Source organism: Tasmannia lanceolata, unplaced genomic scaffold (genome assembly GCF_043159265.1).
Source record: "Tasmannia lanceolata isolate RefF3 unplaced genomic scaffold, GAP_Taslan_0.1 ptg000044l, whole genome shotgun sequence".
In the NCBI taxonomy this organism is placed as follows: Eukaryota; Viridiplantae; Streptophyta; class Magnoliopsida; order Canellales; family Winteraceae; genus Tasmannia; species Tasmannia lanceolata.
The window spans coordinates 19,896,842-19,922,132 of NW_027518721.1; the positions used below are offsets into that span (position 1 = coordinate 19,896,842).

Here is a 25,291-nt window from a genome sequence, read left to right on the forward strand (position 1 = left end):
CTACTAAAACACGCAAAATGATAACAGCAGCCCCTCCGGAATCAAGAAAAACATGCCAAATGATATCAGTATAAATATCTCTCCATTGTAACCTATTTGTGTCCAGATTTTGCACCAGCTCATGGGAAGCCTATCCCTTCTCTCTACGGTTGCCAAGAGGTATTTCCCCCCCTAAACCTATTTTACAACAATTTGCACATATGTTCTTTGTTGATACACCTTCTGTGGATTTTTATTTTTTTTTAACCCATAAGATTTCCATTTTAGAAAATTGAGAATCCATTTTTGTCATTGGATCGATACTAGAGATAAGTATATATTTAAATAACTTTATACGCGATGGAAAGAGATAGAGGATCCATTGGTTGGGGCATAAGTTGTGCTATGCTGATGAGCATCGGGGTTTGACTGCACTTTATGGAGGAGATTCGATGGTGTGTACCAAAAATCTGCTCCATTGGATCATCTTAACCCTTCCCTTCCATTTGTGGAGGGAAAATGAGCGGATACTGTTTGTCCACAAATCTACCCAGTTCCCTCCACAAATGAAGGGTTAGGATGATCAAATGGAGCTGATTTTTTGTGGACACCCTATCTATGATAGGGCTCATCAAATGAATGCTTTGGATCCCCCAAAATATGCGACCACCCTGTTTCTGCACTCTTGAACGCATAAACAGCAAGCAAGAGCTCAAAATGAGAGACCACCCTGTTTCTACACCCTATATATGGGAAACGTTTTCTGCTCGATACCTCATATAAGTTATCTGGGCAAGAGCTCAAAAAAACATATGGGCCCACATTGTTTGGATGATCCGAAGCATTTATTTGGATAGTCCAAAGATAGATAGAGTGTGCACAAAAAATCTGCTCCAGAGGATTATCCCAACCCTTCGATTTGTGGAGGTTAAAGTGGATGGGTATAAACCTCCACAAATCTGTCTATTTTTAACCTCCAAAAATCGAAGGGTTAGGATGATCCTATGGAGCTGATTTTTTGGGCACACCCCGTCTATGTAAGGGCCTATCAAATGAATGCTTTGGATCATCCAAACAATGTGGGCCCACATGATTTTTTGAGCTCTTGCTCAGATAACTTATCTGAGATATCGCGCAGAAAACATTTCCCCCTATATATAATATTCAGAAATTTCCAATAAAAGTCTCATTTTGACTGGGGTAGAATTAGAATCCCACTTCTTACGGTGGGAAACTGATTCCATCATTTTCTCCCTTTGATTCTGCCTCGGTATTACTTTCATTTTTTGGAACCAATTAAACGCCTGAATCAGGCATACTCGAAATAAGACGCATGCAGATTCTGGTAGTCCTAACACAACCTTAGTGTATCCTGATGTGTGTTTTGTGCGGGTCTGTCTTTGTTTTTCCTAAGTCAATGTGGACGTCTTCAGTTCATCTCATTATCTCTAGTGCAGATCATCTCTATGGGGCCTATCAATTACTCTCTTGATTGGCATTGGGCCTTCTCATCCTCTTGATTTACATTGAGAGGAGGTCATGTAGGTAAAATGGGTGGTTTATAAGATGGCTAAGGTACATTTTCTCAAATTGTTATTGCAAATCACAGTTTTATATGGTGCCCGACAGTCAAGTACCATGAAAGTGGTACACCCTTGATATTTGATCCAACAGCAGTGCACTTTTTAAGAAGCTGCTGTTGGATCAAATATCACCTTCTCTGCAAGTCATATCTTAGATCATATAAGTCCTTGCATTTTGGCATATGGAGAGCCTCCTGAGTCCTGTCATCTTTAATTAAATAGTACCATTGCAGTGCAACTCTAAGTGGTGATTCAATTTAACAAATAGGACATACAATATAGGGATTTGCTAGTGTCCATCGCAGAAGGCTTTTCGCGGATGGTTTGTTGCATCTGACACAGCCACCGAGTGAATGAAGACAAAATCTGCTGAAAAGTGAGCCTCTGTGGCTGCTGTCAGATGCAACAGACCATCCGCGAAAAGCCTTCTGCGATGGACGCTAGCAAATGCCTACAATATAACATGGGATTTGCTAGCTTCGATCGCAAAAGGCATTTCACGAATAGGCTGGTAGGCTGTTGCATGTGAGAGCAGCCACCTCGTGAATGAAGACAAAATCTGCTGAAAAGTGAACCTGAGTGGCTTTTCTCACATGCAACAGCCCATCCGTGAAATGCCTTTTGCGATGGATGCTAGCAAATCCCATATAACATAAAAATAATATGAGCTATAAAATTTACAATAAGATTCCCCTTCTTATACCCCCAAAGGTTATTTTTATTATTCAAAAAATAGTTATTTTAAATGTTTAGGTGAAAGGGTGTATTCATGAATTTTTATTTTCTATAAAAAGAATGTTTAGTGTCTCATTCAAAAGTCTTTAGAGTAGCCGATGATTCTAGATTTGTGTTGAACTTGGGGTGCAGCCCTATATCGATAGTTGTAGGCATTTTTATAAATGGCAAAGAGTAACATGAACAGTGGGAAAAAAAAATTACACGGGAGACCCCAGCAATCGAGATGATCCAAGAAATACAAGCTAGAAGAGAAAAGAAAGCACCACAAAATAACAATACATCACGGGGAGAGAAAGTCGAAGACTACCAACTCTTCTCTAGAGGCACCCTCCCTAGCTAGCCTATCGGCCTCACTATTAATCTGATCTTCTAACATGATGAAATTAGATTGCAGCTCTCTCCACTCTATCCACTCACTCATAAATCGATCTTCCAAACCACCAAGGATGGGATGGGTTACCCTTCAACCATTTTATCACATTCAGCGACACCTCATCTAGAATGTCCTGGTGTATCATTCTTATTCCTTCGTGTACCGCGCTTTGATCCTAGCCTCATTGACATCGGCGATTCCTATGTGACTCCACTTTGGGCATTCTTATTTCTATGAAAGCCCATATGTAACTCCACTTCCATCACTTAACAACCCACCTACTCTTGTCAGCCCAGGATTATCCAAACTTGAACTATCAAAGTTCAATTTGAAGAAACTGCTGCAAGCTCCCAAACCTGTGAGATGACCGGCCTTACCTCCCTACTATTGTACACCTCTTACTAATCAAAGATCTAACCGAAGCAATGATTAGTGCAATTATCTTGATGTACATGAAGTAGGAATTTTCACAAAGCCTCTAAACACCCTGGCATTTCTCTCTCTCCATAACACCCAAATGACCGCTAATAGTATCACATCCCATATGATTTTGCCTTTTCTATGCCATGGAACCAAGGACCAACTTTCCAAGAGCTCTTATATCTTAGCTGGAAATACCCATGATATGTTGAATCAACATAAAATTTTGTTCCACATACCTAGTTGTTTTCCAATCCAGGAACATATGGTCAATTGTCCCCCTGCCTCTACACATAGCGCACAATAACATATGATCCATACATGTCGATTGCGCAGGTAGTCCACTATGAGGATCTTGTCCAGGGTCATTGTCCTTGCAAAGGCATATATATACCCTCGATCACACTTTAGCATGTATCTTCGAGACTTTATTTCCTTGCAGCCACCTGCATAAATCGGAAAATAAAGTCTGTAAGACAACCTTAACTGGCTTGACTTGCCTAATTAATTCCTATTTCTATACTTTATTTTATTTTTCTCCTTGCATATTCTACTCCGATCATATGCATCTCCAGAATTTGATGATTCGTCACACTTCTCTTAGATTGGAAGGTAAGGTAGCACTGATTACTGGAGGCGCAAGCGGCATCGGCGAGAGCACTGCTAAACTATTTCATCACCATGGTGCCAAAATCATCATTGCTGACATTCAAGACGATCTAGGCCACTCAGTTTGCCAAGAACTCGGCCCTAAAGACTCCTCCTTCATCCATTGCGATGTCAGAGATGAAGATGCCATCCAAAATGCCATCAAAAGTGCCATTACAAAGTACGGGAAGCTCGACATCATGTTCAACAATGCAGGCATTGTTGACGAACTCAAGACAAACATCCTTGACAATGAAAAGTACAACTTTGAGAGGGTCCTTAGCGTCAACATAACTGGCGTCTTCTTGGGCATCAAGAATGCGGCCCGTGTCATGGTCCCAGCTCGCCGTGGAAGTATAATTAGCACAGCTAGCATTTGCTCTATCTCTGGTGGGGCAGCCTCTCATGCCTACACATGCTCGAAGCACGCAGTGGTGGGTCTCACGAAGAATGCCGCTGTTGAGCTTGGGCAGTTCGGCATTCGAGTGAATTGCATATCCCCATATGTAATAGCAACTCCTTTGACTAAGGATCCCTTCAAGTTAGAGATTGATGAAGATGGTGAGACTTATAAGAATGTTTATTCTAACCTGAAAGGGGAAGTGTTGAAGCCAAGAGATATTGCTGAAGCTGCTCTTTATTTAGGGAGTGATGAATCGAGGTATGTAAGTGGGCACAACCTTGTAGTTGATGGAGGTTACACTATTGTCAATCCAGCGTTTGGTATGTACACTTCCCATGCTTCTTGATGTTGTTTTTAGCTTTCGTTAGATGGTCATCTGTTTCCCAGCTTGCTTTAAGGTTGTGAACCTTACATTAGGGGCCTTGTCCTAATGTAAGGTTTAGTAGTTTAAGAGATAGAGACTATATATTAAGGCTTGTAACAAACGTAATCGAAAAATGGGAATGATTTATATATGATTTTTTCCCAAATAGGGTAGATTCTATTAACTGAATGGAACCAAACTCTAAAATGATGTGATTGGATGCGATCAAGAGATTTTTATTTTTTTTGGGGTTATTTTTTAACAGTATTAGCTCAAGCCACTTTGGTGAGCCTGAGTTACGGAAACTGCTTCTACATTCCACAAGCTCATGGACCTGTTAAAAACCTTTTGGGTCAGTTTGGATGCACCACTGTGTCCTACCTACTATAGTAGTGGATACATAGTATAGTTGCCAAATGGGAAGTGAGTGCGAGAAGTGACGCGGGAAGCTGAAGCAGAAGCGGTAATCAATGGGTTTAAAAGAGAGAAAATTGGGAAGCAAAAGGCTTTAAAAAGTATATATGAAGCGTGTGGGAAGCATCATAAAATTAAGATGATGTATATAATAACTCATTATAAGTGAACAATATGTGTATGGAAAGAGTAGAATCATAGTAGGTTTGGGAGGAAGGGTTAATGTACAAGGGCCTGTTTGTTTAAGATTATGACAACTGATTATTGGACTCAAATTTAAGCGTAATTGTGGGCCCCATAAACGGGGTTGGCACTCACAATCGTTTGACATAATCTTAAATGAGCAGTGCCCAAGTAGTAAAATTATTTCACAAATGATTAGAATAATGAGTTTTAAGGATTTATAATCTCACATGTTTTATTAGATTGTGAGATCCCACATCGGAAAGGGAGGAAAGGTTGTTGGGCTATATATGTGGATTCCCCCTCTCCCTGTGTAGACACATTTTCAGAATCTCTAAGGGACGGGCCTTCGAAGTGGGTCAGGCACAATTAGTGATGCTGGAAAACAAAATCGGGGAGGGTGGGAAGACCTAGAACCTAACAAAATTTATACAGTAGGGTCAGGGTGTGACATAGATTCAATCTTAAGTTTTAAGAAAAAGATTCACATAAGTTTCATTTGAATGGTGTTTTAAGTGTTAAATACTCTTTTGTATAAATACGTTCACTTGGCATTATTCAAAAAGGGAAAATGCTCTTTTGGGAAAAATTAGGGGTGCAACTTGGGCTGGGCTCAGCCCGAACCCGATGAGCTAGGGGTAGGGTAGTTGGGAGAAGGAGAGATTTGAGAGGGCACCAATGAGTAGAGGGTGAAAAGTTTCTAAAAAAATAAAATAATAAATAATCAATCATATTTTGAGTGGAGTGTTTTTATTCCTTTTTTTTTTCTTCAGGCTTTCTCACCCTCTACTCATATGTGATTTTGTGCCCTCTTAAATCTCTCTGCCAGTGAAACTAAATTTTTCATGAAAACAAATTCATGGCCAGTTTCCAAATATGGCCCTAGTACCAAAGAGGTTCCCATCTAACTAGAAAGTTCCATTAACTACGTTTAGGGGGGGGGGCACCTTCGCAGAAAGCCATTTCACACCCTTCCTTTGTAAGTGATGACAGCCACATCAATAAATAAGACAAAATCTGCCAAAAAGTCAACATGTGGCTGTCATCACATGCAAAGGAGGGGCGTGAAATGGCTTTAATTTGACGTTTTTTTTTAAATCACAATTAACGCTCAATTAGGGGCGTCTTGGCCAACACATCTCATTCTCGCCTAAATCGCAATTAACATCAACTAATTAAGTGGTAACGTTTCCAATAACACACAACCAATTAAGTGGTAACGTTTCCAATAACAGCTAAAGATCAATTAACAGCTAACGTTTCCAATAACACACAACCAATTAAGTGGTAACGTTTCCATAATAATCCCATTAAATCCTCTTTGATTATGGGTTTCCATCATTCGTGGGTTTCTTTCTGATTGTTACTATTTTCACTCAGACTAGGGTTTTAGTGCCGTGGCAAGCAGAGGCAAAGCCTCTTCCTCTTCAAATACCTTACTTCCATTCTTATCTGGTAGAAAATAACACCACCACCATCATTGTTGGCAAGCCGGGAAGCAGAAAACCATTCAGATTTCCCAGGTCCATTTTATTTCTTGTCTTTTTGTCTTATTGTTTATGTGTCCTTTGGGATTCAGTTTTGTTTCTACCATGGGTTTAGTATCAACTCTATGTTGTAAACTCTACATAAAAAAAAAAAAAAAAAACCACAAACCGTGCTCTCATAAGTAGTTTTTTATGGGTTGCAAATAGAACTAAAATCTCCCCATTAAACAAATTGAGCTATGCATTTTGCCCCACAAAATGTTTCATTCATTTTGTTTTTGCAACAAGGGTAAACGTACAATTTTGGTGATATTAAAAGTAGTAATATTATTTTCTTCCCCTGCTTTATGATGGGCTGTTGTTAGGTTTTCGGTTGGGTTGTGAAAGATTAGTTGGTAGATTGCAAGATAATCTTTTGTACGAGTTCAGTGAAGATGGTTTCCGGCTGAATAAAGCTGGATCATTTCTTCCTTCCAGCCGATTTAAGTTGCAGAACCTTTTTTCTCCTCTTCTCTTGTGTTATTTTTTGGCAATGGGAATTATATATTTTCATTTTTTTTACTTGCTTCATGTTTGTTTTTCTATAGGATCGTTGGACCTGATATGGAACTTATGATTAAAGCAACAATAACTTTCTTTTTTCCTCCTTACCCCTTTCTTTGAGTTGATTTTTTTTTACTTTGTTTTTTATGTTTTTGCTTGATCATCTTTATAATTTCTTTGCTCATTTTATCCCACTGTTTATTTTGGAATTTGAGCATGTTATTCCTCCTCGCTCCATGCTATTTTGAGCTCCATTTTAATTTTAATAGCCCTGGAATTCTATATGTTCCTTCCTAGCACTAAACATGGAAACATAGCTAAAAAATATAGCCAAAAGACCAAGTAGATATCTAAATCTCCACATTGTTTTACATCCCTTCTGATTCATTGCATCTGTATTTGGAGTTTGATGTAGTTTTTTTTCTAATGCCATTTGTTGTCAGGGCAGGGAAGAGCTTCATGTTATCATGGTTTACCCAGATAGATCAAATGATCAACAGAAAGTCTTGCCTAATTCATCAAATCCCAACAATAGCAGCCCTTTCAATTTCTAATGGATATATTTAGTTTTTTTTTCACTATTTTAATGTTAAAAAACTAATTATGCATTTCTGTTATTATTTTACAATAAAATTGATGGTTCTGTTCAATTGCATTTAATGTTCTTTTTCTCCTTTTCTATTTTATTGGTGGGTAAAATTTTTTATTTTATATAGTAGTATATGGTATTAGTGACAATTCCTTTTACAATTAATGGCAAGGAAGACAAATGCTTAAGAGAACCACACCATCATATGTTATCCATCTCTGTAGAGGATGTTGTGTGTATTGTCCATAATTTATGGTGTAAACAATGAGATTCTCATTGAATATTATTAAGCTTTTGTTGTTATTTCAATGAAATCTTATGAGTTGCTCAGTTTTGAAAATCAAAAACCACATGCAACTGTTTTTCCCCTCTTACCGAATCTGCGGTTTTACTTCCTACATCTTTGTTAGTGCCTCCCAAATTAGAGCACTCTTCTTGCGACGATTGCAAATTATTTTGCATTTTAGCTATTGTCCTTGGATTAAAATCCGGCCATCCATTTTGACACCCAGATCAAGCTATATGTATAACTGCTCTGCTGCCTTCATCTTTCAATATATTGTAATTGTTCTTTTGTAGGGTAAAAAATTAATAATTGGTATATTCTTACTCAAATGGAGAAAATTATATTGAGCATGAATCATATGTGGTTGCAAAAGAGAAACCAGAGTCTTCACAATCCAATGTTAAGAAATAAGAGTTTTGGAACCTATTACATTGCCTGCGCTTCTATTTGTCCAAGCATATTTATATGTACTATTACAGAATGGAGGTACTGAATTCTATAACCACTTGGTGGCCTTCATTTTTTCTATAGATATCAATTTTTCTTTATGGTTATCAAAATCAATGCTTTGTGGATTAACAATGTTATTAGCAGAAGCCACCAAAAAGCATTTTAATTAATAATTGAGAAAAAACACAAACAAGGTTACGGAAATTTGTGTAATGACATTTTTTTCAGAAAAACAAAACAGGTATGAACAGAAAGGATATATCTCAAAGATAAAAAATGGATTCATTGGATTTTGTTTTCTTCTTCTAATTTTCAAACCCCTTGAAAATATTGGTGTGTGATTTGTTTGGCAATAAGATGGGTAAAGGCATCATGCTATTTTCTTTTGTGAATTTAGTGAATTTTATTTTGGATTTTATATTTATATTGTTAATTTCTCTCTAATTTGGGCTTTAGTTTTAATTTTTAAATTTATTTTTATTTGGGGCTTTAAGATGTGGCTGTATTTTTATTCATTTCATTTTGGCTTTATTTTTATTGTTAATTTCTTCCCAACTTGGCCTTTTTTTTATGTTTTTGATTTCTTTCTATTTTGGGTTTAAAGTTTCGGCTGCTTTTTTTATTTTTGCTTTATATTTATTTTTAATTGTTATTTTCTTCCTAATTTGGGCATTATCTTCTACTATACTGATTTCTAATTTCTATTTTTACAAATATATCTTCCTTATGGACGTTTATTCTTGGAAAAATTATTAAAAAAATGTAAAGTTTTGTCTAAATTGTGAATAAAGGGTAGTGATTTGAAAATTATAAAAAAGGTGTTGTCAGGTGAGAGAAGATGGCTTTTAGGACAAATATACCCCTCCTACCTCTTTTTTCCCTCCACCTTTTTCACCTATCCCTATACACTTATTACCTTCTCACCTACCACCTTCTTCTTCCTCAAGGCTTTTCTAACGTGGAAAACTCCATGAGAGGGTTTTGAAGGTTGCCATTTACCTACCACATTCTTCTTCCTCAAGGCTTCATGGAAGGTTTTTGAAGCTTGCCATTGCCATTGTAGTTTTGGAAAAAAGCTCATTTGCCAACGTTTTCAAGCTCCATTACCATTGTAGTGTTGAAAAAAAAAACTCCATTTGCAACGTGATAAAGCTCCATTGCCATTGTACATTAGGAAAAAAGCCCATTGCCAACGTGATAAAGCTCCATTGCCATTGTAGTTTGGAAAAAGATCTTCATTGCTTATTTGGGTGATAAACATAGCTTCGGTTAGGTTTAACATCTTCTCTTCATGTTTTCATGTTTTTTGTGCTTTGGTTTTTTCACCATATTTATGAGACTCTTTGTTTGGTTGCCATGTTTATCTTGACCTCTCTCTATCTCTCTCTATGTATACAATCATGTTTGGTTACATGTTAGAACCTAGTGGTTACGGGGTATAAAATGTGGTTCTGTAGTGGTTCCGGGGTAGAAAATCTAGTTCCCTAGTGGTTCCGAGGTATAAAATGTGGTTCTGTAGTGGTTTCGGGGTAGAAAATCTAGTTTTCTAGTGGTTCTGAGGTATAAAATGTGGTTCTGTAGTGGTTCTGGGGTATAAAATGTGGTTCCGTAGTGGTTCCGGGGTATAAAATGTGGTTCCGTAGCGGTTCCGGGGTATAAAATGTGGTTCCCTAGCTGTTCGATGTATAAAATGTGGTTCACTAATGGTTGTTATGTATAAAATGTGGTTCCCTAGTGGTTCCGGGGTATAAAATGTGGTTCCCTAATGGTTCCGGGGTATAAAATGTTGTTCCCTAGTGGTTCCGGAGTAAAAATTTTGGTTCCCTGTAGTTCCGAGGTATAAAATGTGGTTCCCTAGTGGTTCCGGGGTATAAAATGTGGTTCCCTAGTAGTTCCGAGGTATAAAATGTGGTTCCGTAGTGGTTCCGGGGTAGAAAATATGGTTCCCTAGTAGTTCCGGAGTATAAAATGTGGTTCCCTAGAGGTTCCGGGGTAGAAAATGTGGTTCCCTAGTGGTTCCGGGGTATAAAATGTGGTTCCCTAGTGGTTCCGGAGTAGAAAATGTGGTTCCCTAGTGGTTTCGGGGTATAAAATGTGGTTCCCTAGTGGTTCTGAGGTATAAAATGTGGTTCTGGTGTATAAAATGTGGTTCCATAGTGGTTCTGGGGTAGAAAATGTTGTTCCCTAGTGTTACCAGCGTATAAAATGTGGTTCCGTAATGGTTCCGAGGTATAATATGTGGTTCCCTAACAAAACAACTGACCTGACGATCTTGGGGAAGATGTCTGACCTTCGCAAGTAACTTCTCGAACTGGGTTTGGTAAGCTCGCAACGATTCAGTTTGCTCCAATTTGGTAAGTTCTCCAAAGAAATATAAGAATTGGCTTGGACCATATCGAGAATGGAGCCCATCCTTTAACTCTTCCCAAGTAACTACCTTCATTTCTTGCTTCGGCAATTGGTTCCATAGTTGGACGTCACCCTCAAGGTGAAAGGAAGCCAACGATACTTTTTCTGTCACTGGGGTCTCATGAAATTGGAAAAACTGTTCTGCCCTACATAACCAACTCGTTGGATGTTCACCACCGTTGAAATGCGGAAAGTCCAACCTCACAAATTTGGGTGTGTATGAGTTGGTGGAACCAGCATGATGAGAGCCACCATTGCCATTAGCCTGATCTTCATTGATTCGAATAGGAGCGTGGGAAGTCTCCCCCGTCTCCCTGGCAGATTGATTAGAGATTTGATCCACACGTATGTTCAATTTTTTGAACATCTCCGCCATTCAATTCATCATGTCTTGCTGGCCTTTTGAAAGCGACTCCATTGCTTGCTCTAATCGCCCCACACGTTGGTCCATGCCTGAGCTTTGATATCACAATGGTACGTACTGGGGAGAGTTTCTCTTGATCTTAGTTGTACCTATGGTGTTAGAAAACAACTACGAAGAATAACACTAGATGTAGGTTTGATTGAGGAAACCTTGGCCTCTGTTAACACAAAGTGTTTGTTGGGTTTCAAAATGATACCCTGGCAGATTGCTTCCATTCAATTTAAAATAAGTGAACCCACATTCAATACAAGAAAATAGGAGAAAGATCTACTCCCACTCACCCACATCACCTACATGATAACTACATCATATAACAGGATAACTGCAGACTTATCCTACCTTATTCCACTAACCCACGTCACATACACATCATGTGCCGTTAGCTATCTACACATAATAAAAGAAAAAAGAGAGAAAAAAGAAGAGTTTCTATTTTGCACGTAACAGGCACCGTACAAGAAAAAGGACCCTTTTGCCATCAAGTCTATATGTATGAGAATAATGCCATTTTTATTCCTTATCTTCTCCAATTAAGGGTTTGTGAAACTACCAATTACTCCAAAGCTTAAGCATTTGGAGAAGTTAATGAAAATCAGATCGTATACCTGATATTCTCTAACAGGGTTCCTTCTTCATCTTCTTCCTCTTCTTCTCTTATTTGCTATGTTTTTTCATCGATCATTGCTGCAACTCAGAACAGAAGGAAGAGAAAGAGGGAGAGGAAGAAGAAGAAGTCGAAGAAAAATAAAAGGAAGGTAAAGAGGGGGAGAAAGAGGAAGAACAACATGAAGAGGAAGAAAATATGAGGAAGAATATGGAAAAAGAAGAATCGATGCCGAAAAAAATAGATGATGCCGGAAAAGGGACGACACTAGAAAAATGAAAGAAAAAAAGATGAGAAAAAAAGGAAATGTTGGTGTCAAATAGGAAAAGTTGTGGTCGTGTCGGGAAAACTTCGGGTCGTGTCGAGAAATGTTGGGGTTAAGTCAAAAAGTTCGGGTCATATCGAGAAAAATTTGTGTCGTGTCGGCAAAAGTTCATGTCGACTTAGTAAAGTTGGGGTCACGTAAATGGAGGAAAACTTCAAGTCATGTCGGGGAAACATTGGTTCACGTTGGGAAACTTCAGTTCGTGACAGGAAAAGTTGGGGATCAGTTGGGAAAAGTTCTTGCCTTGACCTCAACTTTTCTCAACTCGACCCCAACTTCCCCTTCGTCCTCCTCTTTCTTTTTACTTTTTTCCGACATCTTCCATTTTCTCAGCGTCAATTCTTCCTCTTCTTCCTTTTCTTTTTCTTCTTCATCCTCCTCTTCCTCTTTTCCCTCTTCATCCTCTTTCGAGTTGCAGAAATGGTCATTGGCAATGGTGATGAAAAAAAACCAAATAAAGAGAAGAAAAAGAGGATGAAGAAAGAACCCTTGTTCGGAGAAGATGAAAAAATGACTCTATTCTCATGCATATATATAGACTTAAGGGGAAACCTGTCTTTTTATGTACTGCACCATCCGTTAGTAAGAAGAATTGAAAGTACAAGGCACTCATATTTTCAGAAATAAAGCGGAATGTCAGGATCATTTTCCGAATGAAAAATCAAACATTGGTAAAAGCCCATTGCCAATCATCTTTAAATTCACCTTTGTAGAATACATTCTCGGTAGGTCTAACAGTAGACGCTATGTAAATAATTTTTTTGCTATAGACAAATTATGTTTGAAAATTTCTATTTTATCATCTTTTTGAAAACCTAATGTCATTGTTTCCCCATACAATTTGTAATGTATCTCATATTTTCTTTTATTTTACATATTTTATTCGGGAAAGATAATATTCTTCTATCAAGCCACCACCAATGCGCCCTTCACAACAACAATGGATTGGAGAAATGATATTAGCATTGCTCTTTCTTAATCTTGCCTAGAAAAACTCACAAAAGTTGCCCTGTTTGATGAATTCCAGAACCTCCTATAGGCTATAGATGCTCTAGTAAAATGAGACATGAGTAAAGCCCTTCAGATGATAATTTTATTTTAGCAGAATCACTTATTGTCTTTTTACAAAGTGTTAATCCCATGTATTCTCTTCTTTAATGCTTACATATTTTCCTACTAGGGTTGTTACTAGCTCCTTTAAACTGATTATTTAAAAAAAAAAAAAAAACAAAAAAAAACCTATTGACTTTGATCTATAGACTAGAAGGTAAGGTGGCACTGATCACCGGCGGAGCAAGCGGGATCGGCAAATCCACGGCCAAATTGTTCCACCGGCACGGTGCCAAAGTGTTCATAGCCGATGTCCAAGACGAATTGGGCCAATTAGTTAGCAAAGACCTCGCCTCCCCCGATTCCTTCATCCACTGTGATGTCTCAGACGAAGAACAGGTCCGAAATGCTATCGACAGTGTTGTAACCAGGTATGGGAAGCTCGACATAATGTTCAACAATGCGGGCACCTTAGACGCGTACAAGCAAAGCATTATTAACAATGAGAAGGTGGATTTTGAAAGAGTACTTAGCCTGAATCTAACAGGGGCCTTCTTAGGCATCAAGCATGCTGCACGGGTCATGATCCCGGCTCACCGCGGCAGCATAATTAGTACAGCTAGTATTGCTTCTGTCTTAGGTGGGCTCAGTACTTATGCCTACACAAGTTCAAAGCACGCGCTGGTGGGGCTCAAGAAGAACGCGGCCGTTGAGCTCGGGCAGTTTGGTGTTAGAGTAAATTGTGTTTCTCCTTATGGTCTTGTAACCCCTTTGGCTGAGAAATTTTTTACCGCAAAGGGTGAAGAGCTTGAGAAGGCAATGGAGGGTCCTGCTAATCTTAAGGGGGTCTATCTTAAAGCAGAAGACATTGCTAATGCTGCTCTCTATTTGGGAAGTGATGAATCCAAGTATGTGAGTGGTCACAACCTTGTAGTTGATGGTGGTTACACCATTGTCAATCCAATGTTTGCTATGCATTTTTCAGCTTCTTGATGTTGCCATGAGGTTTCACCGATTGCCAATCTATCTAATGATATTGTTCCTATCCTCCACTTGTTCATTTTATTTTAGGGCCTCTATGAATTCAATAAAAAATTGACCTTGTTGGTAAAGAAAATTATTTTAAATTTTATTTCAGTATTGTGTCGCAAGCATGGTTTTAAAAGTTCGACCGAAATCCGAAATTTCAGAAACGTTCCGAAACCGAAATTGGCGACACGTACCAAATGTTGGATTCGGCAAAAATTTCGGAAATTTCGTCAATTTCAGCGAAATTTGAATAAAAATTGTTTACTTACCAACTTTTCCAAAAGCTTTAGCTGTTGGAGAATGGCATTATTTATCTTCTATACTTTAACAAAAATATTAATTTTTTATTCCTTTCGCAAATTTCAGCCGAAATTACTGAAATTTTGGACCAAAAAATCGACATTTCGTCCATCTTTACTAAAATTTCGGGATTTCGGCTAAGACCGAAATTTTTGCCGAAACCGAAATTTGAAACCATGGTCCCAAGCTAGTGAAGGGGAAAATACAAATATTTGGGCCGTATCAATATCCTCTCCTATTTGCTGTGGGGTCCATCCCCATGTTGTCGGCCCCACACCCCCTCACCTCTTAATTAAAAACCAGAAAGAGTCGGTGGTGTAGTTCGATTGAAAGAAGGAAAAAAAAGAGGGAAAACAAAATGGAGAGAGGAGAGAATAAAATAGTGAAAAAGAGCTTTTCTCATGTGGTCGCTTAGGGTTTTGCTTGGGCAAAACAAATGAAGAGGGTTTGGAACCCTAATGCATTAAAGATTGAAGTCTTTGCTAAGCGTAAGAAAGAAGAAGGAAGAAGAATCCAAAATCCATGTTTAAAGGGTTCTTGGAGAAAAACCTAGTCCTATGAGAGATGGTGTTCTGTTTTTACCTTTGATGATGTTGACAATGATAAGACTATCAAATTCTATTAATCCCTAGCATCAAAGTAGTAGAGACCATCTCTCATACCATTAGCTTCAACCAGCATATTAGAATTCACATCATAGGAATGAGAGAAAGCAATTCTTACTCTATTGTCATTATCTCAAATAATACCCCCTCTTCTAGCAATACCAGGTTTTTTCGGTAGCTGCACCATCGACGTTCAGCTTTAGGAAGTTGTCACTAGTTTTTTTCTTGTAATATAGTTCACAAAAGAGTACCTCTTTTCTGTACAGTTGTTCACAAAAGAGTGCCTCGTTTTGGCTGTCTCTACAGTTATGCATGTAGACAAAGATATAACCTCTATTTTCGTTATTTTTTGAAGGATGCTTGTGTTCAACACAAACTCACATTGTCTTATTCTATATTCTCACATGTCTTATTCTATAATCAATGGGTTGTTGAGGCTTCTTAGAAATTGTAATAGCTTTTGACAGCTGTTTAAATAATAAAAGATAAAGTGAGTTTGTCTCATTATTAAAGAATGGTAGTGTGAATATCATAGCCAAAGTACCAACGATTAATAGTTAAACAATTAATATCTAAAAAATTAATATTTTAAATCTAAGAAAATGATATTAGCACAGCCCTAGTTTTATATTTGGAAAAATTGTCAACTGGTGACAGAAAAATACGAAAATAGTGAATGGGTGACACCCTTTTGAAAGTTGGTGAACGGAGGTCGAAACACCTTTTTCTGACATGGCCTTTTACCCAAATACCCCTCATGGCAAAAAGAACACGTTATACTAGATTTTTCTCTTTCTTACTTTTCACCTACCAAAGTATACCGCCTACCTCTTGCAAATTTCTCCATTAACGCCTGAAACCCATGAAGTGTAAGTGAAGGTTAGTAGCTTATCTACTCTCTTAGGATTAGTGCTTCCATTAATGCGTTTGAACCCTATCTTTAGTGTGTGATAATAACCCTGTCTGTATTGTGTGTGATAACCCTATCTTTATTGTGATTGATAACCCTATCTTATAACCCTTTTAAAATGGTGACTTAGGGCTTCTGCTTCTATTATCTCTGAAACTGTTCTTATAGAGTTGGTACCCTACTAATAAAGTTGGTATTAGTGTTTGATGACCCGAATATAGATGGTTTATGTAAACCCTTTTGTACATGAATCACAATTTTTTGCACTCAATAATCCCTTATTTGCTGTTGGTAAGTCCCATATATTTACCTGATAAACTTGTTTTGACACTTGATACACCTCGGAGAGGCTTGGTAACCCCCTTGGAGAGTGTTGAAAAGCCCTTGTACATTGTTGGTAACTCCCCTTCTATATACTTGGTAATCCCTTTAGAAACTTGAAAACCCCCTTGTGTAGAGAGTTAAAAACCCCTAATTTGCAACTTGATTACCCTTTACAGAAGCCTCCGTACGGACTTGAATCCCCCATTAGGTAGCTGATAATCTCTTAGAACACCTTGTGGACTGACTTTCAAACCCCCATTGAGGTAGTAAAACCCCATTTAGAGTCCATTATGAACTTGGTAACCCATTGTGTACACTTGAATACCCCTCAAGAAGATATGAAGATCCCCTTTTAGTAACAACTCTGTTTAGAACCCCTATTTAGAATTTTATAAAAATGTCCGAAACAATGGTTTCTCTTCTTTTACACTATGATGGAGATTTGAAAGATGATGTTTCTTGGGAATACGTCGGAGGGAAGAAGACATTGTTATCTGTCAGCCGCGGAATCAATTTCGACGAATTTGAAGCTGCAATCCGAAGAAGGATTGGTGTTATAGAAAGGCATGTTTTACTATCAATAAAATGTCGATATGTTGTGGATCCATATATAGTCACTTTAATCGACGTCGATGATGATGATGTCCTCCAAACAATGTTAAGGATGTTTGACAGATACATATTCAATTCTGTGATGATATACATAACTAAGAGCATAAATGACAAATGTATTAATTCTTTGAATTCGTCAATGCTTCCCCCAAACAAACTCGGCACTAGGAGACCCTCTCTTAATCGTAGCATTCCTTCTACTTCGATTCCGTCCCAAAAACGTCTTTGTTTTGAAGTGGACTTGCAAAAAGACTACGAAAGTGAATTTGATGGGAGATATGTTAGTGAAGAGATCAGAGGTGCTCCAGCAGAACCTGTCATAAGGTATTGTAGTTATTTGGCAATGTTTGAATACTTCAATATTTCAATTTATAATTTATATGGATCCAACTTGATTATATATTGCCAAACTATGCAGGTCTGAAATTGACTTAAATGAAACATTGGCAAGTGATTTGTATGGCAACCATGTTTGTGGAGGTATTGATGACTTCCAAAATGTGGGAGATCTTGAAGTGGACTTCAGTAATGTTTTTGAAGACGGTTTCTGTGTGAGGGGTTTAGATTTAGAAGAAGAAAGAAATGATGATGATAATGACGATGGTAGTGATGATGATGATGATGAGGAGGAGGAGGAGGAGGATGATGATGATGACGATTATGGAAATATCGGTGTTAGTCCATGCGCTCAGCCTTTCAGTGCGGATTCTCCTATCAGAGAGGGATCTCAACCGGTTCCGACTAACAGTAATCCGCCAATGAAAGCAGATGAGATGTTTGTTGGGGCCCATGATGTAGATACTAATAATCTTCAGTTTGAGCAGTTAACGGTTGGGGCAATATTTTCTATATGCAACACTTCAAAAAGGTTGTCAAAGAGTACGCTATTCGGCAGAGGTTTATGTTCGTGAGGTCAAAGTCAACACCGAAGAAGTATGCCGTTCGATGCAAGGTAGAGGGTTGGAAATGGCGTATAACGGGTACTAATCATATGACCTGTGTGTTAGTGAAGTCGTTTGTCCCCGACCATACGTGTAGAACTAAATTAAGGGGCAATGATCACCCTCTTGTCACAGCAGCTTGGGTTGCTCAGACATGTTTACGCTTATTTGCTTGCCCAGATGATGTGAGGACGAGGATGATACGAGAATATATCAAGATGCATTGGGGTATAATTATAAGCTATTGGAAGGCGTACAACGCGATGAACATCATACTTGAGATTAAGTGTGAGAATGTGGAGGACTCTTATCGAATATTGCCTGCACTTACAGTTCAGATGATGAGAAGAAATCCCGGCAGCTATATGCGTGTTTTCAGAGCCAGAGATTTACGACCTAGGAGAGATGATAGATTTGTTCGCTTATTTTGGACATTTGGTCCTAGCATACGGTCTTTTCATCGAACACTCAGGCCTATAATTTTGGTTGATGAGACACATCTGCGAGGGAAGTATCTAGGAATCTTATTGATTGCAATCGGGGTCGATGGTAACAACAGTTTATATCCATTAGCATTTGGGGTTGTTGAGACGGAGAACGAAAATAGTTGGAGGTGGTTTTTTATGTTGCTGAGGCAGTACGTATTGGCAGCGGAGACGAACATATTCACCATATGCTCCGATCGACATAAGGGGTTGTTGCAGGCAGTGCCTAATATATTTCCCAATTCTCATCATAGTTATTGCATGCGTCACCTCGCCGCCAATTTGCGATCCGAGTTCAAAGATGTTCTACTTGAGAGATTGTTTTGGAAAGCCGCACGGACTTTGAGAGAGAGTGTGTTCAGAGAAACAATGGAGAAGATTAAGGTGAGGAATGAACGTGCCCACAAGTGGATAAGTGACATTGCGAACGAACACTGGGCTAGTTTTTATTTTAAGGGGAATAGGTATGATGTATTGACTACAAATAGATCGGAGTGTTTCAATGTTGTCCTGAAGGATGCGAGAAGATTGCCGATTGCATCATTGGTAGAGCACAGTAAACATCAGACTACAGACTTCATTCAAAAGCGTCAGAAATTGGGTCATAGTTGGCAAACAAAGTTGTATTACGCAGAAGAACGTATAACATTAGCGAGGGAAGAGAGCCGCCAGTATACAGCTTATCGAGTTGGGGTTCATGAATATGAAGTACGGTCCCTTGAACATACAAACTTCTCAGATATTGTGATGACTTCTTTTTTGTTATTTTGTAAAGAATGGTTGTAATTGGAACATCAATACATAAACAATTTTTTTGGATATAGATATGCTATTTGTTCTCTATTTAGTTGTCGCTCTCCTACATCTAAACCATGAAAAGGGACTTATCAACAGTCAGAATTGGATTACCGGCACAAACAATAGGATTATCAACCAATTCCCTAGGTTATCAACCAAAATCTAGGTTATCGACTCCCCCAAAATAGGTCATCAACCAATCGGAAGTGAGGTTATCAACACTCAAAATTGGATCATCAACCCATTCCCTTGGTTGATAAAGCTACTGGAATTCAAAATCCAGGTTATCGACTCCCTCAAAACGAGGTTACCAACATTCGAAAGTGGGTGATCGACCGAAAAATTAAGGTTACCAACCTCCCATTTTTTGGGTCATTGACCTTGGAATGTGGGTTACCAACCCAGAAAAAGGGTCACCAACCATTTTTCCGTCCGATGAGTGAAGCTGCTGGACTTGAAAATTAAGGTTACCAACCTCCCATTTTTTGGGTCATTGACCTTGGAATGTGGGTTATCAACCCAGAAAAAGGGTCACCAACCATTTTTCCGTCCGAGGAGTGAAGCTGCTGGACTTGAAAATTAAGGTTACCAACCTCCCATTTTTTGGGTCATTGACCTTGGAATGTGGGTTATCAACCCAGAAAAAGGGTCACCAACCATTTTTCAGCCGAGTAAAGCTGCTGGAATTGGAACTTAAGCTTACCAACCTCCCTTTTTTTGGGTTATTAACCTTCGAATGTGGGTTATCAACCCAGAAAGAGGGTCACCAACCATTTTTTCAGTCGAGTAAAGCTGCTGGAATTGGAACTTAAGGTTACCAACCTCCCCTTTTTTGGGTTATTAACCTTCGAATGTGGGTTATCAACCCAGAAAGAGGGTCACCAACAATTTTTCCAGCCGAGTAAAGCTGCTAGAATTGGAACTTAAGGTTACCAACCTCCCTTCTTTTGGGTTATTAACCTTCGAATGTGGGTTATCAACCCAGAAAGAGGGTCACCAACCATTTGTCCAGCCGAGTAAAGTTGCTGAAATTGGAACTTAAGGTTACCAACCTCCCTTTTTTTGGGTTATTAACCTTCGAATGTGGGTTATCAACCCAGAAACACACATGTCTAAAACCTGTTTAAATTTACAAGTTCCAATATTCAAATTGAAACACAAACACAAATACACTTCCATAAAACCTGCTTACATTTACAACTTCTCCACATTCATAAACAAGTTCACAATTCCATAAAACCTGCTTACATTTACAACTTCTCCACATTCATAAACAAGTTCACAATTTCATAAAACCTGTTTCACCAACCAAGTTCTCCACCCATTCACAAACACAAACACACTTCCATTAAACCTATTTCAATTTACAAGTTCTCCACCCATTCACAAACAAAAATACAGACCATAACAACTTCCCTTGCCATTTAACAAATCCCCTGCCAATCTCCATTAAAAAATAAAGTTTAATCATCAGAAAAAATAAACATCCATCAACATTAGAAGGTGTTCCTATATAAGTGTGCAGTCCCCAAACTCTCCTCGTAAAAATCTCTCACAGAGTTGTAGCCGAAATTCATGAATGTCTGTCGGCCCAAAGTTCAGTGGTTGACCATGGTAGAGATGCTCAATCGCTTTTAGGACAAAAGCGCCGCAATCAACCTTGTATAAAAGCATGTATTGAATGGAGTTACTTTTAAGCTAACTACGAATGAGATAGGAATACTAACAAAAAATCGAAAGTTTTAAGTTTGAACCCACCCATTGTTCTGCTTTCGGAAGCCATCCATCTGTGAATATGGAAAGTCATCGATGTTGCAACCCCGGCCCTTCAAATATTCCTTCATTAATGCTACCTGAATTTAAGACAATGAAGGAATATTGAGTGTTATACATATGGAAGTAACTTTAAATGTTATGGAAGATGTTAATTTACTTACAGTGGGAGATGCTCGCTCCTGAAATGAGTCCCCTTCCATGAGTTGAACTCGACCATCTTTTTATTCACCATATCAACAAGCACAAGAGCCCAATGAAACAGCATGGGATTAAAAGCATCCCAATATCTTCTGACGGGATATGGTCAAGTGTACGATGCAATAGCTCGTTCGCCAACCGATCGGAGTCCAACTTATTTTTGTCATCCATTGAATCACGCCCTGAAGTCTTATATCCCTGTACAATTAAATGAATTTTGTGGGAACACTAAATCATGGATAAGTTGTAAAGTAACATGTATAGCTACAAAAAAGCCTCTTACATGTACCGACGAAGGAATATATACAATTCGTCCAAACAAGGCATTGCTGGAGGCGCACAAATACTTCCCATATACATCCAACACCTACAACTACATCAAGTGTCAAAACAAGTTTATCAGGTAAATATATGGGACTTACCAACAACAAATAAGGGATTATCAAGTGCAAAAAATTGTGATTCATGTACAAAAGGGTTTACATAAACCATCTATATTCGGGTCATCAAACACTAATACCAACTTTATAAGTAGGGTACCAACTCTATAAGAACAGTTTCAGAGATAATAGAAGCAGAAGCCCTAAGTCACCATTTTAAAAGGGTTATAAGATAGGGTTATCAATCACAATAAAGATAGGGTTATCACACACAATACAGACAGGGTTATTATCACACACTAAAGACAGGGTTCAAACGCATTAATGAAAACACTAATCCTAAGAGAGTAGATAAGCTACTAACCTTCACTTACACTTCGTGGGTTTCAGGCGTTAATGGAGAAATTTGCAAGAGGTAGGCGGTAAACTTTGGTAGGTGAAAAGTAAGAGAGAGAAAAATATAGTATAACGTGTTCTTTTTGCCATGAAGGGTAATTGGGTAAAATGCCATGTCAGAAAAGGTGTTTCGACCTCCGTTCACCAACTTTCAAAAGGGTGTCACCCATTCACTATTTTCGTATTTTTCTGTCACCAGTTGACAATTTTTCCTTTATATTTTCACTAACTCATCTTGTCTTTTTGAATTTAAAAAATTAGTGGGCTCCCACATGGTAAGATGATCTTTACCATTCATTTGGTGTGCCTTACTTGGTTTTCATTTTTGTATTTTTTTCATTTAAAAATTACAACTCATCTGACTTGACCGCGTGAACCGCGTTATTGGCCACGTCCGTGCTGAGTCGACAAGGATTTTCTTCGGCAGCGTTCCACATCACATCCGCGTTTTTAAACACAGGTTGGGTTTGATTTTTTTTCTTTTCCTGTTTTTCTTCATCCTATTTCCCTTCTTTATTTTCAGGATTTTTTTCTTTTCCTGTTTTTCTTCGTCCTATTTCCCTTCTTTATTTTCAGGATTTTTTTTCTACAACCTATGGATCTGTAGCTACATACTAGTTTTTTTTTCCCGTTTTTTACATAGTAACTTTTATCTTTCTTATGCCATAAGTTTCTTAGGAAAAAAGCAGTAGATTCACAGTTTTTTTTTTTTTTCTGTTCTGGTTGGGCTCGGGTCGGGTCAGGTTATAGGGTTATGCTCGGGTTCGGTTCGGGTTGGCCACAACCCGACCTGAGTTGCACTCTACTAACTTCTCTCTCTCTTTCTCTACTCTTTTTTTTCCTGAAATGCAAAAGAGATAAGGCACAGCCTTATTTTATCATTTCACTAAAATAATTCAAAAAGGAAAATTTGTCAAGGTCCCTGCACTCCATAATAAGATATGTACTTTTTGGAAGTAATAATTAACACACACACACGCATATATATATTATTTATGTATACAATCATGTTTTGCCTAAAATTTATATTAAGTAATGAAAAATAAGGGGAGGTTGTGTGAATTCTTTCCAAGTTTGCCTAAAATAGTGCAAAGTTTTCAAGAAAGCCAAATATCTTTAATTTTATTTTCGAAAATAAAATAATAACACTTCAAGGGACTGATGCACAATAATACGGTTCTCTAATTAATGCGACTTTTTGCAAGGTAAGAGCCCACCAAGTAGATGGTCTATAAAATCGTGCCATGTATTCTCTTCTTTAATGCTTACATATTTTCTCTTCTAGGGTTGTTCCTAGCTCCTTTAAACTGATTATTTTTTTAATGCTTACATATTTTCCTACTAGGGTTGTTCCTAGCTCCTTTAAACTGATTATTTTTTTAAAAAAACCAAAAAAAAAAAACCTATTGACTTTGATCTATAGACTATTTGGGAAGTGATGAATCCAAGTATGTGAGTGGTCACGACCTTGTAGTTAATGGTGGTTACACCATTGTCAATCCAATGTTTGCTATGCATTTTTCAGCTTCTTGATGTTGCCATGAGCTTTCACCCATTGCCAATCCATCTAATGATATTGTTCGTATCCTTTACTTCTTCATTTTATTTTAGAGCGTGTATGAATTCAATAAAAAAGTTGGCCATGTTAGTAAAGAAAATTATTTTAAATTTTATTTCAATATTGTGTCCCAAGCATGTTTTTAAATTTCGACCGAAATCCAAAATTTCGGAAATGTTCCGAAACCGAAATTGGTGAAATGAACCAAATTTCGGTCGAGATTTCAAAATTTTTTGCCAAAATTTAGTCAATTTCGTCAATTTTGGCGAAATTTGAATAAATTTTTTTAACTTACCAACTTCTCCAAAAGCTTAAGCTATTGGAGAAAAGGAGTTATTTATCTTTTATACTTTAACAAAAGTATTAATTTTTTATTCCTTTCTCAAATTTCAGCCGAAATTATCGAAATCGCGGCGAAAAAAATCGACATTTCGTGCGTCTTTACCAAATTTTGGGATTTCGGGTAGTTCCGAAATTTTTGTCGAAACTGAAATTTCAAACCATGGTCCCAAGCCAGTGAAGGGGAAAATACAAATATTTGGGCCGTATCAATATCCTCTCCTATTTGCTGTGGGGTCCATCCTCATGTTGTGTGCCCCCACACCCCACTCATCTCTTAATTAAAAAACAGAGAGAGTCGGTGGTGTAATTCGATTGAAAGAATGAAAAAAAAAAGAGAGAAAACAAGAAAAAAAGAAGAGAGAAAACAAGATGGAGAGAGGAGAGAATAAAATAGTGAAAAAGGGCTTTTCACACGTGGTCTCTTAGGGCTTTGCTTGGGCAGAAGAAATGAAGAGGGTTTGGAACCCTAATCAATTAAAGATTGAAGTCTTTGCTAAGGGTAAGAAAGAAGAAAGAAGAAAGAAGAAGAATCCAAAACCTATGTTTTTTAAGGGGTTCTTGTAGAAAAACCTAGTCCTATGAGAGATGGTGTTCTCTTTTTACCTTTGTTGATGTTGACAATGACAAGACTATCAAATTCAACCCAAATTCTATTAATCCCTAAAGCATCATAGTAGTAGAGACCATCTCTCATAACATTAGCTTCAGCCAGCATATTAGTATTCACATCATAGGAATGAGAGAAAGCAAATTTTACTCTACTGTTATTTTCTCAAATAATACCCCCTCTTCTAGCAATACCAGGATTTTCGCTAGCTGCACCAAAGGTTTAAAATTTCGGTTTCGGACCTTGAAATTTCAAATTTTCGACCGAGCGAAATGAACTCTGGTACAAAACCAGAAATTATTATTTTATTCAATATTTAATTTCGGCTGAAATTTCGGTGAAATATTAAAAAAAAGATTTTTTGAGTCAAATTTCGGAAAAACCGAAATTTTGACCGAAATTTCGGTCGACATAAATGACCGTTTCGGTTTTCATCAATTTCGGTGTCGGTCTCCACCGAAATCAGAAATTTCGGATTTCGATCGAAATTTAAAACCATGGCTGCACCGTCGACGGTCAGCTTTAGGAAGTTGTCACTAGTTTTTTTTCCAGATATAATGTCTCATCTGATGATCCTAAAGTGACACTGGTTGGGGGGACAACTGAATTGTGTTGAGTTAATCACAGATATATTAGAACCAGATGACACCTTTACCCCTCAACCAATTTTGTCTAACCCATGGATTACCTAAGTAATCTCAGGCCACAAACCATAAACTAAACTCCACAAACATAGAGTATTTCCCAATTATGGTCAG

General features: G+C 37.9%; 1 protein-coding gene and 1 pseudogene across 1 annotated transcript; both read left to right on the plus strand.

Moving 5' to 3' along the window:
* Positions 1-4,692, plus strand: LOC143863773 (secoisolariciresinol dehydrogenase-like). Its single transcript, XM_077374536.1, has 2 exons — positions 1-159; positions 3,698-4,692. Exons 1-2 carry the CDS (start codon positions 122-124, stop codon positions 4,488-4,490), a joined length of 831 nt encoding a protein of 276 aa, XP_077230651.1. The 5' UTR covers positions 1-121; the 3' UTR covers positions 4,491-4,692.
* An 8,763-nt stretch (positions 4,693-13,455) lies between these two features.
* On the plus strand, positions 13,456-14,265 carry LOC143863400 (secoisolariciresinol dehydrogenase pseudogene; annotated as a pseudogene).
* Positions 14,266-25,291: the final 11,026 nt, after the last annotated feature.

Coding starts and splice junctions, on each gene's coding strand:
- LOC143863773 (XM_077374536.1), top strand. CDS start 122: ATGGGAAGCCTATCCCTTCTCTCTACGGTTGCCAAGAG. Junction 160..3,697: donor CTCTCTACGGTTGCCAAGAG/GTATTTCCCCCC, acceptor CACTTCTCTTAG/ATTGGAAGGTAAGGTAGCAC.